Source organism: Panicum virgatum, chromosome 6K (genome assembly GCF_016808335.1).
Source record: "Panicum virgatum strain AP13 chromosome 6K, P.virgatum_v5, whole genome shotgun sequence".
In the NCBI taxonomy this organism is placed as follows: Eukaryota; Viridiplantae; Streptophyta; class Magnoliopsida; order Poales; family Poaceae; genus Panicum; species Panicum virgatum.
Genome location: NC_053141.1, coordinates 6034132 through 6048770, shown reverse-complemented (window position 1 = coordinate 6048770; position 14639 = coordinate 6034132). Strand labels below are relative to the sequence as shown.

General features: G+C 41.2%; 2 protein-coding genes across 3 annotated transcripts; one reads left to right on the top strand and one right to left on the bottom strand.

Moving 5' to 3' along the window:
- The first annotated feature begins 2437 nt into the window (after nt 1–2437).
- Nucleotides 2438–6993, top strand: LOC120711440 (vesicle-associated protein 1-2-like). The gene is made up of 8 exons (XM_039996959.1): nt 2438–2663; nt 2797–2867; nt 3746–3827; nt 3915–4030; nt 4226–4390; nt 4477–4518; nt 4644–4721; nt 6626–6993. Exons 1-8 carry the CDS (start codon nt 2594–2596, stop codon nt 6734–6736), a joined length of 735 nt encoding a protein of 244 aa, XP_039852893.1. The 5' UTR covers nt 2438–2593; the 3' UTR covers nt 6737–6993.
- A 384-nt stretch (nt 6994–7377) lies between these two features.
- LOC120711439 (putative glycerol-3-phosphate transporter 1) lies at nt 7378–10857 on the bottom strand. 2 transcript variants are annotated; one of them, XM_039996957.1, is made up of 3 exons: nt 10723–10857; nt 8628–9645; nt 7378–8499 (listed from the first exon to the last, which is right to left on the bottom strand). In XM_039996957.1, exons 2-3 carry the CDS (start codon nt 9562–9564, stop codon nt 7937–7939), a joined length of 1500 nt encoding a protein of 499 aa, XP_039852891.1. In that variant the 5' UTR covers nt 9565–9645; nt 10723–10857; the 3' UTR covers nt 7378–7936. The 2 variants fall into 2 exon arrangements, with proteins under 2 accessions (XP_039852891.1, XP_039852892.1); XM_039996958.1 differs by having other exon boundaries at nt 10193–10839.
- Nucleotides 10858–14639: the final 3782 nt, after the last annotated feature.

The following is a 14639-nucleotide window of genomic DNA, read 5'->3' as shown; positions in this document are numbered from 1 at the left end:
CGGCTCGGATCTGACGGCGGATTAACAGGCTCGGGCGAGATGAACTGGCTGGGCTGGGCTGAATTCGGTTAAGGGCGATATATGGTTTGATGCTTAACTTAGGCAACTTTTAAATTTTAAATTCTTCCTGGATTTTGGTTTCGGGTTTGCTTGTATTTTCTTGACTTTTTGCATTTGACTATTCGGTTGATAATATTTTTGTTGTTCTATTAAGCTTTGATTGTTGTTGTTCTACTAAGTTTTAATTTAGGCTAGTGTGAAATTAAGACTTGTAACTTTGTGTGAGAGATAAAAGATCGATTTTCCCAACTTTATACTCCCTCTATTCACTTTTGATAGCTATATTTCAAAAACTTAAATGTTCAAAAATGATAGCTATATTTACTATTAGCATGGGTATTAGCAATAAATAGCACTAGTTACAAGGAGTTCCTAGTTAAAACATTGGAGGACCAACAAAAAAGTATGTGACATTTATTAGATTGATAAGCACACTTGTGGTGCCCTTGGTCATTGTGTCATATGGAAATATATCTATCAAAACTGAATGGAGGGAGTATGAAATTGTACAATACACCATAAAGTACATTAAATGCATATTTACATCGAACATACAAAACCTTTTTTCTTTTTCTTATTTCAAAACATAAACAATTATACACACGCACACTCATCTATTTGCATCTTCCCCTTTTTTTCCAAAACAAAACTTACACTCGCAAATACTCAACTCTATGGTATTGCTCTATTGTTGATTACCATTGTGATTCAGTAGAAATGCAACAGCGGTAACCAATCAAAATAAAAGGAAATAAACCTTTGAAATAGTGTGAATTTCCATTTTCTCATGAAAGTAAAAATGTATAGGCTAGTTGTTTCTTCAAGAAGAATTCTCATAATTTGAAAAATGCTATGCCAAGTGCTAAGCTATATTTCTTAGGTTCCCTTTAGAATGTACGAATAGAAAAATATGGCAATGTCCTTAAGCATGCGCATAGAAACGATCTCTCTAATATCAACAGATGCTTAAATAAACTCAACCATCTTGTTGGCACACTTTAACACACAAACCAAATTAATCATATTATCCTCCTACAAGAACATGTGCATATGATGTAACAAGGATAAGGGAACATATCGGGTGCAAACTAACATTTCCGTGCAAACTATGGAAACTTCAATCTGGGTCATCAGATCAATATCCAAGGAGAAGGGCGCAGAGAGGTGGGAGGGGGGATTTGCAAAAGTGTGATTACCAAATCCAAGGGCGGGTCCAGATTGTAAAATCACCCAATCCTCCATACCCCTTGGATGTTGATCCAATGCTTAGATTGAAGTTTCCATAGTTTGCACTGAAAGATTGGTTTGCACCTGATACGTTGCCCAAGGAGAAATCTTTATTTAGTTAAGTGACAAATTGTACATGCCCTACATGAAAAATGAGTAAAATACGCCATGACAAAAATAGAGGCCAAAAAGTAGGTGACTTTTTTCTATAAAAAAAGGCGAAACCAAACTGAAGTCAGTGAACACATACAAATAAAAAACTAAGAAATCATTTATGTTAAACCATCTCATCTCCAAGCCTCTGGCCAAAAAATAATCATGCAACCTCTTTTTAGTTTTATCGCGAGGCAAATTTTTCTACTTTTGACCTAATTTATGGAAGAATGCACCAATTTTCTGTAACATCTTCATTAGTATCTTAGTATCTATTATATACATCATAAAATATGTTTCATTAATGCATTTATTTGATATTGATGGTGTTAATTTATTTCTTTGTAAACTTGATCAACATAGAGAATTTGATGTAACATAAAACCAAAAAACTTTTACATTGAAAAAAAAACTAAGCTGCTACTATCTTTTCCTTCAGGTTTCGACACAAAATTCCCAACCAAATTTTAAATGCCTATGCATGTAACACATGCTACCAATGAAAAAACTAACGCATGCACCTAATGGAAAAGTCATGCATCTTTCTTACCTGCCTTGGTCGAAATAAGATAACACGATCTCTCCCACGCCAAAGCATCTGTGAGTCCGCGTCTATTTTAAACTTGGACAACTGTTTAGAAGTTTTGAGAAAGCTTGACCAAGTCAAAAGCCCCCAACCAAAAAAAAATACTAACCAACATTTTCTAAAATTCCCAACCAACTGCGATACCTTCCACAAATGTTGAGCAACTTAATCAACATTGAACATTGGTTAGGATTCATTATGATAATCTGTTTTGCTACAACCAGTCAACAGTGTTTCTCTCACACCGAACCAGCACATCACTAGCACCAGTTAGCCAACAATATTTTTCTCTCATAACAAATCAGAATTAACTACCAACCTCAGCCAGCCGAATAGAATGAATAAATAAATAAAATATAATAATGCTGCTTTTTTATCAAATATAATAATGCTGCTAGTACGGAGAGAACAGATACCTGCTAGTATTACGAAGACCAAAGCCGGAGAAAACAGAGCCAAATTAATACTTGTCTTTTTCTTCTTCTCTCTCCCCTCACCCACCCGCCCCGAGATCTCCCCCTCTCAGTCTTATCGCGCCGGTTCTCTCTCTACCTCTTTGATCCGGCAATGGCCGCCCCCGCTCCTGCCACCACCGGCGAGCTGCTACGCATCGACCCTCTCGAGCTCCGCTTCCCATGTACGTGCTCCTCCGGTGTCCCCCGGTCTTTTCATTTCTTTGTTCTTTGGGGGAAAATCCCTCTCTCTTTTTTCTTGTTTCCGCTGGCGTGGATCGATAGGCTCGTGACCTTCTTGATGTTTCCCCTGAGCAGTCGAGTTGAAGAAGCAGATCTCGTGCTCCATGCAGCTGTCGAATCTCAGCAACGACTACATCGCCTTCAAGGTCCGTTTATCCTTCGCAGATTTTCTTTTTCCCTTTTTCCTTTTAACTTGGACGCTCTTTCCCTTCCTATGTGAATCGTCTCATCTTAGAATCCTAGATACGGATTGATGTCATGTTGTTGGGGCCCTGTTGTGCTGCCTGATGGGTTTGTGGTCGACATTCCAAAAGTCTGTTTTACATGAATTGGAAACATCGAATTTGACCCCGTAGTAATTGGTTTGTGATAGCGTGCCTTCAATTTGGACAGTTACTGCATCAAAGGGCGATTTGCACAATTCAGAAAAACTTAAGACTGTTTGTTCTATTCATGTTTGCATTTCTGTTGCTTACACTTTGGAGGTTTTAGATAGCAAATGATACCATTATACTGAGGTTTGGTGCTTGGACGGATCATTGTTTTCCTGCGATACCTAACTGTTCATTTATGGTAATTGTGTTGCATTGTGATTAGTCTCTAGACGAGGTTGTTCTTGGTTGTCCTTGCAGTTCTAATGATGGTCATTGTTGCGCCTTCGTGTTGTTTAACTGCGTGTGGTTACTCGAACTGTTAATGCTAGTACTCCCTCCATCCCACGATACAAGGCGTGCACGTAATTAATCTTGTATAATAAAAACTTTATCCTATAACAATCATATCATTGTATTCATATTTAAAAGTAGTTTCATATAACTATAATTATGTTGCTACAAACATTATATTATAGGGGATATTAAGGGTCAAATATTATTATTGAAGACAATGCCAAGTTTGACCACGCCTTATATCCTGGGACGGAGGGAGTAGTGATGTAGAAGTGACTATAGCCTAATCTTGAAAAGATAGCATATTCAAGGAATTCTTACCACACTTTGTTTAACTGTTTTCTTTATTAATTCAGGTGAAAACTACAAGTCCAAAGAAGTATTCAGTGCGACCAAACACGGGGGTTGTCTTGCCACGGTCTACTTGCGATGTCGTTGGTCTGTGATGATTAGCATTTCCCAGCCTAATTTGGTATATGGGCGAACCATCATCTAACCTTGTGTTGTTTATCTGCACTGCTGCAGTGACAATGCAAGCACAACGGGAGACCCCTCCTGACATGCAGTGCAAAGATAAGTTCTTAGTCCAAAGCATCGTTGCACCTGCTGGTATTACTGTGAAGGATGTCACAGGGGAGATGGTAATATTTCTTTCTTAATCATTTTTACCACGGATCCGATGAAACATTACATATGGAAGGATAAAGGCATCAGCTCTGGAATTGTTTTTTCATGGAGATATAAACCTTCATGTCTTTTAGCATTTTATCTAATTGACTTTAGAGTGCAGCTATATTGAAATTTTGACATTGATTTTTGTGCTGCTGGCTTGACAGTTTACGAAGGAGTCAGAGAATAAGATGGAAGAGGTCAAATTGCGAGTGACCTATGTTGCTCCTCCACAGCCACCCTCTCCAGTTCCGGAGGAATCTGAAGAAGGTTCTCCATCTAGGGCTTCTGAATCAGAAAATGGTGATGGCCCTGCTGGAGGATTCACCAGAGTGAGTTACTGTGACTATTCAACTTTGGCCTACCTGTTTCCTATTTTTTTTCAGTGCGAGGATAATATATTTTGAAACCATTGCAGGCACTGAGAGAGCGCATTGATCCTCAAGAAAAATCTTTAGAGGTCAGTTTCTATTTTGATTAGTATAAGATTTCATAATAGAGCTGGCATCTTTTGTACTTTGTTTCCTTTAGTTTTGTATCCTTTTTAATATCCTCTCTTATACTCTGGGAGTGTCGGCATTTCAGGCTGGAGCTTTGATTTCCAAACTAACTGAAGAAAAGAACTCTGCGATTCAACAGAATCATAGACTTAGACAGGAACTTGTAAGTGAAGCATCACATTTTATCTTTCTATGCTATTGTATCGCAGATTTATATCACGAATGCTGTAATTTCAGAAAAAAAAAGACAGGGAACTTATGTCAAACGATCAACCTATTAATGCTTGGTCCCTTTTTCATTATCTTGTCTCAAAGGAAAAAATCACAAAACAGTTGTAGTGGCAATCCTTATATCATAGGATATTTTACTCCATGCTTAATATTACTAGAGCAGCAAGAGGTTTTCACTACGATAAATTCCTTTTTTTTCCTGTGGTGAACTGGTGATGATTTGAGTGGATTTGATTACCGTAATAGCAGATTATAATAATACCATATAAGCAAGGAGCCCCATATGCTGGTTTGCACTTGTCCTTTCACATAAATCTATAAGCACAACTGGCAACATGGTGCCATCATGAAAAATGAAAAGGCACATGATTGTTATGCCTTTTGATGCTAATAACCAACTGTAAACTTAAGCAACATACGTATGTACCTTCTTTTCCTTTTCCCCTGAATATAAGAGCTGCAAGCTGGACATGAAATGAAACAAAAATATCACAAGATTATAGAATCATATATTCCAATATGAGACTGGTGAAATTTGGCAAGGCTGGTATATTTGAACTGTCAGGTTAGGGTCTGTTCGTTTTAGCTTTTTCAGCTTCTGCTTTGCCTGCCTCTGGATCTGTCTCATACCAGGCTGACATGGCTGCAGGTTGGGTAGGGTGAATGATAAACCATGGATCTGTCTCCCAATCTCTTTGAACTAATGTGCTTGTTAAGATTAATAAGTATAAAAAGACCCCTATTGACTATGTTTCAGTGCTAAAATTTATTTCCATGTAGGGCCAATAGGATACGATAACATGTTTTGGCATGGTTACAATCCAAAATCCAAATGCTTCCTACTTTACCAGAATTTGTCCGTACTCTAATTTTGGCCATGCACAAATTTTGGCTCGGCACAGTAGTCACAAATGTAGGGTGGGCCTGGCACAATGGAAGCCGCTTGGGTCCTGTAGGTGTCCTGGATTCTAATTAGCCTCCTTGCAAAATAAGCATGGGTAAGGCTGCCTGGAAATCCCCTTTCCCCAGGCCCTACCAGTTGTGGGAACTCTTAGCACTGTTGTACCCCTTTACACTTGAGTCAAAACCAAAAAGGCTCTTGAAAAACAAAATCAGCTTCGTTTGTGAGATGAAATTTAACAGCAAAAATAATGCACCGTACACTTTATTCACTCTGTTAATTTAATCTTTCTTATGGTTGCATATGGCCTTGAAATTCTATATGTTTGCCTATCACTAGTTCTCTACATGTATGAGCTTTTTTCGGAAAAAGAAGTCTTCTAAAAACATGTTTAATGAAGGGTTTTGAAAATGCAGCTAATCTTTTTCACTAATTCATGAAGCAATATTTGACTATCAGAAGTTGCTGTGCTGCTTGCTGATGCTACCATATACTAGTTTAGTAGTTTGTCAGCTCAATACTAATCGGCCTCCACAAAGCTTCTTATCCTACTTGCTGTTGCTGCTGCTTACAGTATACATTTTTAAGATCTAGTTACTCATTAACTTTGGTATTTTGAAGCTTGAAGTTGTATCCAATTTCAACTGTTTGATCCAAGATGCATTGATTTTTTTCTAGTATTTTTTTTCCAATTCGCAGATTCTGCTCGAGTCTTATAACCTATCCTATATTTAAGCTTAATGTTTTGGCTGATGATCTACCTAGTAAATTGCACGAAGAACCACCTGAAGAACAACTATTATGTCCTAAAATGCAGTACTATTTAAGCATTTAGGCTTACACTGCATCTACTAGAATCTAGTCCTTTACTGACCTTCCTTTTCTATTGAGAAGCTGTGATTCAATGTTGTCATTTGTTTCTGTTCATGTGGCAGGATTTGGTTAGACGGGAGATCAGCAAGAGGCGAGGAGGAGGCTTCTCCTTTATCGTTGTCATAATTGTTGCTTTGATCGGCATATTCCTGGGCTATCTGATGAAGTCATAATTCTTTCAGCCATATCAAAGACATTCATGCAAGTAATGTTTGGGAACTCAAAAAGACCATTCAAGTCAGATGTCTTGAAGTTCTCCTTCCTGTTTTGTCGATATAGGAGTGCGTATGTGATGAATGCTGAGCCAGTTTAAGCTTTTCTTCTTTTGTTGTTATTTTCCGTTGGGTGAGTCGTGCGCATTGCTGACACTGTAACTTGGAAAAATGCATGGATTGCTTTTGTTAATCGTTTATCTTGTATTCTTGTCGATGCGGTAACTGCCCAACCTTGAATTGTTTGCATTACTTGTGCGCTGCAGCTGCTGCATAGATCTGTTGTTGCCACAAAGCAATCTACCGTTCTGTTACCTGCAAGAACAATGTGACTTCGCTTTGAAAAAACATGTTCATCATGTTTAAGTCTCGTGACACTTATCGCCTTCAGTGCAATTCATGTTGATAGTTGTCTCAATAATTAATAATTATGCTGCCATGAAAGCTGTTCAAAATGGTTGCAAGGATGTTTGGTTGTGCTGATGATGTGGCCATCGAGACTCTGACCATAGCCCAACGTGCAACAGTGTGATAAATACCATAGTAAAATGAGCGCTGAGAATTTTGCTAAATAATGTAACATAAGAAAAAACTGATAACCATTTTTTCGTGAATCAACACTTTCCCCTGAGCTTTCAATCAAAATTTTCCGAACCTCCCATCACACTGATTACACGTACAAAAGGAGGCCAACATTTCTAGTAAATGCAGAGTTGGCCATTCCCGTATCATCTTGTACAAAAGGGAGATTCATCCCTTTGATCTACCCTGATCTAAACAACAATCACAGACAATTATATATCTAGTAATGCAACCAGCACCAAGCCTGACCTTATTGCCCAATATATTTACAAGGCGCCTAAAATGTGCCTATATTTGGGCTCTAGATCTTTTGAGGTGTTTTCACCTCATCTTATAAACCTGAAAACTGATCTACGCACCCACACATCTATGTTCTGCTGCCTCTATACTTGAACACAAGAAAACTATCATCTGAAGCTTCGTTTGAGCAGGTCACTCAGCAACCACATCTCATCGCCTTTTTTCAGTCTCGAGATCCAAAGCGATCAAGATAGGCAGTAGGAACCGGCAACCTGCCAGCTTCAGAGCAGGCATTCACTGGAAGTTTGGAACAACTTCCTTAGGGAAACCAGATTGCACTTACACTTCGTTTGAGTAAGTACCTTGTGTGTCAGTGGCGTCCTTGCTAGCATTGGAAGGCACTTTTCCTTTCAGCTCAGCACATACAAGCTTTGTCAAGAGGAGCCCAGCAAGGAGAGCTGCTGCCATCAACATTGTGAACACAGCACTCCAACTCTCCGATGAGATGTATCCTGTCAGCAAAGGCCCGATGGCAGCACCGACAGATCCTGTCCCATCAATGATTGCTGTCACAGTGGCCAGTGCTCGGGAATTGCCATTCAAAGAACTGTGAGTGCCAAGGTCAGCTGACACAGCAGTTGTGATCAGGGCATAAGGCCCATTGACAAACATGCCAGTGATGAACATGAGGCAGATATTCCAAACTATCGACATGCTCCCATATGTGCGGTATAAGAATAGGGCAGGTATTGCACAATACATGAAGCTAGCAGCTGTGATTGCCCGCGCATTTAAGCGATCGGAGATGTGACCAGCAAGAACCCCTCCCAACACACCACCAACATCGAAGATTGTAGATAAGCTGCCGGCCGTAGCATCAGAGAGGTACTCACCACCAATACCTGAAATAAGAAGGCTTATTAGGAGGCGCACTTTTAAGGACAGTTCAGTTTTAAAAAGGATTTCAATATGTACTGAATCATCAAATGAGAATGATGCCACTAATATTTGAAGATTGAATAAGACTTACGTGTGTGGCTGATGTAGAATGGTAGCCAATACAGGAAGGTATATGCAACCAATTTGGAGAAAAAGAGGCAAAGAGCAAATGGCGCTACTCCAGGAATCCTCCATGCCTCTAAGAAACCTACTGCCTTATGTTTCACTTCTTGGCCCGGTTCCAAAAGGGGCTCCTTCACGGTGTCTTTCTCACAGTTAAATTCCCTGCTGTCAATGTCTATTTCCATTACCTCAGGATTAACCGGCAGGAAAATATACACTATCAACCCAACAAAAGCCATGATCAGGCTGGGGATGGCAAAAGACCAGCCCCAGCCAAACTTCAGCAGGAACGCAGCAAGTAACGAGCCCGCTATATTCCCAATAGAAGTGTGTGCATTCCATATGCCCATGATCAACCCCCTCTTGCTCTTCCCAAACCAGTTTCCAACAACAGCAACAACTGAAGGCCACCCGATTGATTGAAACAGACCAGAAATCATCTGTATAACCAAGAAATAGTAGAAGTTGTGGACATTCAGCCAATAACCAGCACCAAAGAGAGTTGTGAATATGGCAGTCCCAAGCATGCCGATTGTCAGAAAGATCCTTAAATCCATCCGGTCACCAATATGTCCAGCAAAGAACATCCCAACAGAATATACAGCAAGGAATGCAACATCAATCTCACCAAGCAATGCTGAGCCATCAACGGTGTTAAATGGCAACCAGCCCATGTTTAAGCTGTTGCTTGTGTGCAACCGTCCCCAGTGAGAAAAACCAACCTTTGTTTGGGGATCAAGTGCACTCTTGACAATGCTTGTGATCTTCCGAGTCATATGAAAGCATGTGTAAGCAAAGAATGTAAGAACCAGGACAAGGGTTTGGTATGTTCTTAGAGAACCGGCACTTCCAAATAACCGAAGACCGGGTGGTTTCCTGCTCATCATGTCGTGAGACTGAGCCATGAGAACACAAGGTTGCTTGCAGCGGTCACAGAGCGGTTACTGCCACAGCAGATACACTTCTATATAAGGAATGACAACCACCTGAAAGGATCAAAAGGTCACGAGCAGTTAGTGCCACGGCCATGAGGAACACAAGACTGCATGTTAGGAATTGAAATAGAAGAGCCCAGATTGTCAATCTCTAGTTAGTAAGGTAAATACGCAATCATGCAGTAGAATACCAAAACCACTCAACCGTTGATCCAATTGCAATTATGTACTATTTTCAGCGCAAATAGACAAAAATGGGGACAATTGAAGCATCCATTGATTCAAGCCATCTAAGAATATTCTGCAACACTAACTGATCCATTTGTTTACTACTAATCAGGTTCAGTGGTCAGATAGTAGTGCACTGAAAAAGTTCCCTACAATGAAGAAAGCCATGCCAAATTAACCTTGAATCAGGCACAAATTGGTCAAATTTTGTACCATCAAGATCTCGAGTAATTGTGCCCTCAAAAAAAAAAAGATCTCGAGTAATCGAAATTTCACCAAAGTAATTGGTCCTGAGAACCCATTAAATTAGTCCAGCATTCCGTAGCAACCAATCAACTTAGACCTGACTCCCAAGTAGCGCCAGCCACACCTTTTAAACCCTGCACATGAGAACTGAGCGGGGGCTCAGTTGGTCAGGTGAGCGGGGGCTCACGCTACCCGCCGCGGTTCGAGCGCCGGCTCGACGGGGCGCCTCATCTCCTTCTTAAACGATCTGCCAGTGCTCCTGGTTTACTTCAAAAAAAATAAAATAAACCCTGCACATGAAGGAAGTTTCCGTGTGGATGCAGGTAAAGAGGTGACTTTGACATCGCGTCTCCAATGTCCTTGCAAAGATTTCACAAGTCCAATCCCAGGAGCCACCCGTCCTATTTCGAGCTCAACACCTATGATGTCACACCTGACGTCTCCCAAATCAGGGGGAGAAAAACTGCACCTTCTCCCATCGATCCCCGCCCAAAATCCTCCCTCAATTTCCATCCAAAACCTCCCCCAAACCCATTACAGCAGCGCGCAATAACGCACCGCCGCACAAAGAACGACCCGATTTCCCGAGGCAAGGAAGAACCGACACAGAGATTAAAGAGCAGTTTAACTCGGCGCTCGGAGAAAAACACGGACCTTTCGCCAGAGCGCGAAGGGCGCTCGCGGGGCGGCGGGATCACGCAATGGGAAGGAGGAGGAACTGGAGGAGGAATCCGTGCGTTTCTTCGTGGTGGTGCTCTGGAGCTCGTTTTGGGTGGAGCGAGGACTCCGAGCGAGGGCGCATTTATTAGAAGCTACGTCGAGTTTTCCCTGGTATTTACGGGGCTGCCCTTGACGAAAATACCCTTTTGCTTTGGGGCCCCTTTGGAAGCAGACAAGCGGCGCCTGACGCGACGAAGAAAATGGAGAACGTTTTCAGCTGGCCTTCCACGACGGTGTAAGTGTATTAGGCCTGTTTCACGTCCCATAAACCCGTAAACGCAAAAAAAAAACATCACATCGAATATTTTGACACATGCATGGAGTACTAAATGAAGTTTATTTATAATTTTTTTTGCATAGATGGGTTGTAAATCGCGAGACGAATCTAATGAGCCTACTTAATCCATGATTTGCAACAGTGATGCTACAGTAACCATCCGCTAATTATTAATTAATTATAGATTAATTAGCATCATTAGATTCGTCTCGCGATTTACAACTCATCTGTGCAAAAAATTTTATAAATAGACTTCATTTAGTACTTCAAATTCGCAAGATTCCATCGCAAATTTTTTTTGCAAAACATCTAAACACAACCTTAGACTCTGAGACGGATCAGCCACCACTGGAGCACTATAGCTACAGTAATTCCTCTCACAAAGGAAACCAGCACCAGCGCCTGAGACTGGCTGGAGCTGGCTAGCCCAGCCAGCCGAACAGGGCGTTACAAACCGAGGCCAGGGCAGTTTAGTAGATGGATTCAAAGTCCCGATTAATACCTGACTTGTGCCTCGGTATCGCATCCACGGTCTTGTTTTTTCATGTGCTGCTTTGTCATGCCTTTTTCTTTTTTTTCTTAAGGCTTTGAAAAAAAATCTTGAAAGATGTCATATGATTATATATGATTTGTTTGGTGGCACATGCAGTGGCGGAGCCACAAGGGATGCCAGTTGGGTCACGGCGTACCTATGGTCCAACAAGTGCCCTTTGGAGTGGTGTCATTCTTTGTGAAACCGTGATGCTATTTAACATTTGACCTTCTCAGCCAGTATTTGTATAAAATATTAGAAATATATGGCATGCAGCATGCTTAATGTACTTTTAGTAACTATACTCTTAACTAAATAATTAAACAAACATTGATAGTCAAACAAAGCTGTCAATTATTCTCGAAAGGAGAGTGGTATTTTTAGTACTATTCTGTAAACACAGTCTTCTGCCTCTATCTGTTCAACACCATGCTAATTGCTCAATGGAGTTGGCATTCTCTTAAGACAAAACCAACTAGAGACAACTTATACCCTCTCTCTAAAAAAATTATTTAAATTTATACCAAGCCAAATTATTATGAGTTTGATCAGATTAAACGAGAAGAGTACAAGCAGTCGTGGAGCGAGTAGTGTTAAAATAAACAAAGAAATTTTAAAGAGCAGTTGTTCCAACAATACACTAGGGCCTTGTTTAGATGTATAAAGTTTTGAGTGTAAAGCACTGTAGCAATTTCATTTGTATTTGGTAATTATTGTCCCGCCATGAATTAACTAGGCTCAAAAGATTTATCTTGCAAATTATAGATAAATTGTGTAATTAATTATTTTATTTAGTTACATTTAATATTTCATGCATATGTTAAAAAAATCGATGTGATAGAAAAACTTGTAAAGTTTTGGAATTTTGAAGGGAGCTAAATAAGGCCTAGAATAACTTTGCAGCCCACGTGATTTGTAGTTAATGAATAAGTAAAACACTCTTGGACACTTGTCTAATCGCCCTCAACTTTCACACCTATATTATCCTATCTAATATAGTTGCAGGCCGGTCGAGTTAGTATAGTACGCAACACGGGAGAGAAGGGCAACACAGTAATAAACCACAAAACCTCAGGGGTAGCGTGGGAAGGCTAGAGAGGAGCACCGAATCCACGGCCAGCCCGCGCGGGGGGGATGCGAAGGGCTCCGAATATTCCATTCCCGCCACGGGAATTATCCCTCGCGTGCCGCGCGGGCCTTCCTCCCCGGCTCCCCCCACGCCCCACGCCGCCGCGTCACACGTGTCGGACCCCGCGCGGGCCGCCGCACGACGGCCACACGGGCCCCGGGCCGCAGCCACCGCATAGCCGCGTTCCGGTGGGGCCCTCGCGCAGGCAGTCAGCCGACTGGGCCTTGTTTTTGTTAGGGGTGAAAAAATTGAATTTTTTTACTTCTTTAATCACTAATTAGAGGTATTAAATAAAATCTAATTACAAAATAATTTCTATAATTATGGTACTGTAGCATGTGTTGTAACTAATAAGATTTTGACCGTATGATTAGGGGCAGTTTCTGTAGCATCGTTGTAACCAATTATGATGAAACTTGGCTCATTAGATTCGTCTCGAAAAATTACACATATCTATAAAAAAATTCACAAATAAATTTTGTTTAGTATGCATATATTTATTTTTTTGAAAAAAATTTGAAGTAGGAACCAAACATGGCCCTGGCTGGGCTCTGCCGCTGCTCGCGCGCGCTCAGGGAGCGGGGCCCACTTTATCCTCCCCCATCTCTCTCTCGACGGGGGCGCCTGTCAGTGGAGATGGGCCCGGACGAACGGCCTATGAGGAAGCGAGGCGAGGATCCTCTGCGCGGCGTATGGCGGCTGCGCGAGCGGCGCCGCTGGTTTCCGGGATCTGGTGCGCCGGCACGGGTATATTCTTGGAATAATTCGCGCGAGACGGGTTCAACCATGCGAATTCAATAATTGGCGCCACAGCCCCGAGCGTTCAAGTAACCGGATTTGTATTCTTTTTTTTAAAAAAAAAATGCAATTTGCATACTTCTCGGCTCAGGTCATCAGATGAGCAAGGAAGGAAGGATGTCCTGGACAGTAGCAGAGGGACCGCATTGGGAGATTCTTGATCTGTAGAATTGTACTAGCGCTCTTTTTTTTTTTTGCCCTTTTCCCGCGAAGGAAAGGAAGAGTTGTAAACCAACACTCAAAAAAGAAAAATTGGCAGAGCAGGTAGCAAAATTATATACAAAAAATGTTCTTCTGGTGTTCTTTCATAGTTTGCTAGCTTTGCCGTGATCTTCGTCTGTTTTGCAACTCTTATATCGGAGTAGAAAATATGTCCATGTGTTTCTACGGCATACGGGCAGAAACTAATGCACGTATTATTGCATCGTAATCGCATTGCAATGTTAAATATCATTCGGTAAGATTGCTGGCTGCCTGCATGGCACCACCAGCTTTGAACCCTTCCACTCTATGTATAGACCGTGCCATGATCACACAGGGCATTGATTGTTCGGCTCCGACTGGGATTACGAATGATGGATTAAAAAATCATTGCTTACTATACAAATTCTTTTATATATCGGATCTGTCGGGAACATCGTCAAAATAGTGCAAGTGCTTTGACGGTTGCTTGCGGATATCGTCAGAGCTTAACGTAATTCCTTTCTTTGGCTGGTAAAAAAGAGCTTTATTAGCTAGACATCACCTAGTAGACCATGGGTTACAATCGTTTTTTATTAGGACATCAACTAAACGCAATTTCGAGTCAATGACGTTCCTCTATTCCTTTCTTCATTTATTGGACTGAAGATCGCCCAACAAACTGTACATCGATCACCCCTAAAGTCAGCCTCATCCAGAACGAGCGAGCGACTGGAGCCCATAAACAGGTCCAAACCATCAAGGAGGAAGCAGCAAGCTACTTGCAAGCAGGGCTGGCTGTTTTCTTCCCACCCTGCTGACAAACAGACTGTGAACCTCAATAGTTTTTTTTTAAAAAAAAAGACTCTGAATCTCTATTTGGCGAGATTTTTAGGGGCAAGAGGAACAGGGGGTACAGTATAGTATTGACGTGT

What these genes read in the sequence shown, in the direction of transcription:
- LOC120711440 (XM_039996959.1), top strand. Translation starts at nt 2,594, where the DNA reads ATGGCCGCCCCCGCTCCTGCCACCACCGGCGAGCTGCTACGCATCGAC. An exon ending in AGGATGTCACAGGGGAGATG is followed by an intron (nt 4,031 to 4,225) that starts GTAATATTTCTT and finishes CTGGCTTGACAG; the next exon opens with TTTACGAAGGAGTCAGAGAA. An exon ending in CTGCTGGAGGATTCACCAGA is followed by an intron (nt 4,391 to 4,476) that starts GTGAGTTACTGT and finishes AAACCATTGCAG; the next exon opens with GCACTGAGAGAGCGCATTGA.
- LOC120711439 (XM_039996957.1), bottom strand. Translation starts at nt 9,564, where the DNA reads ATGGCTCAGTCTCACGACATGATGAGCAGGAAACCACCCGGTCTTCGG. An exon ending in ATTCTACATCAGCCACACAC is followed by an intron (nt 8,500 to 8,627) that starts GTAAGTCTTATT and finishes TTCTTATTTCAG; the next exon opens with GTATTGGTGGTGAGTACCTC.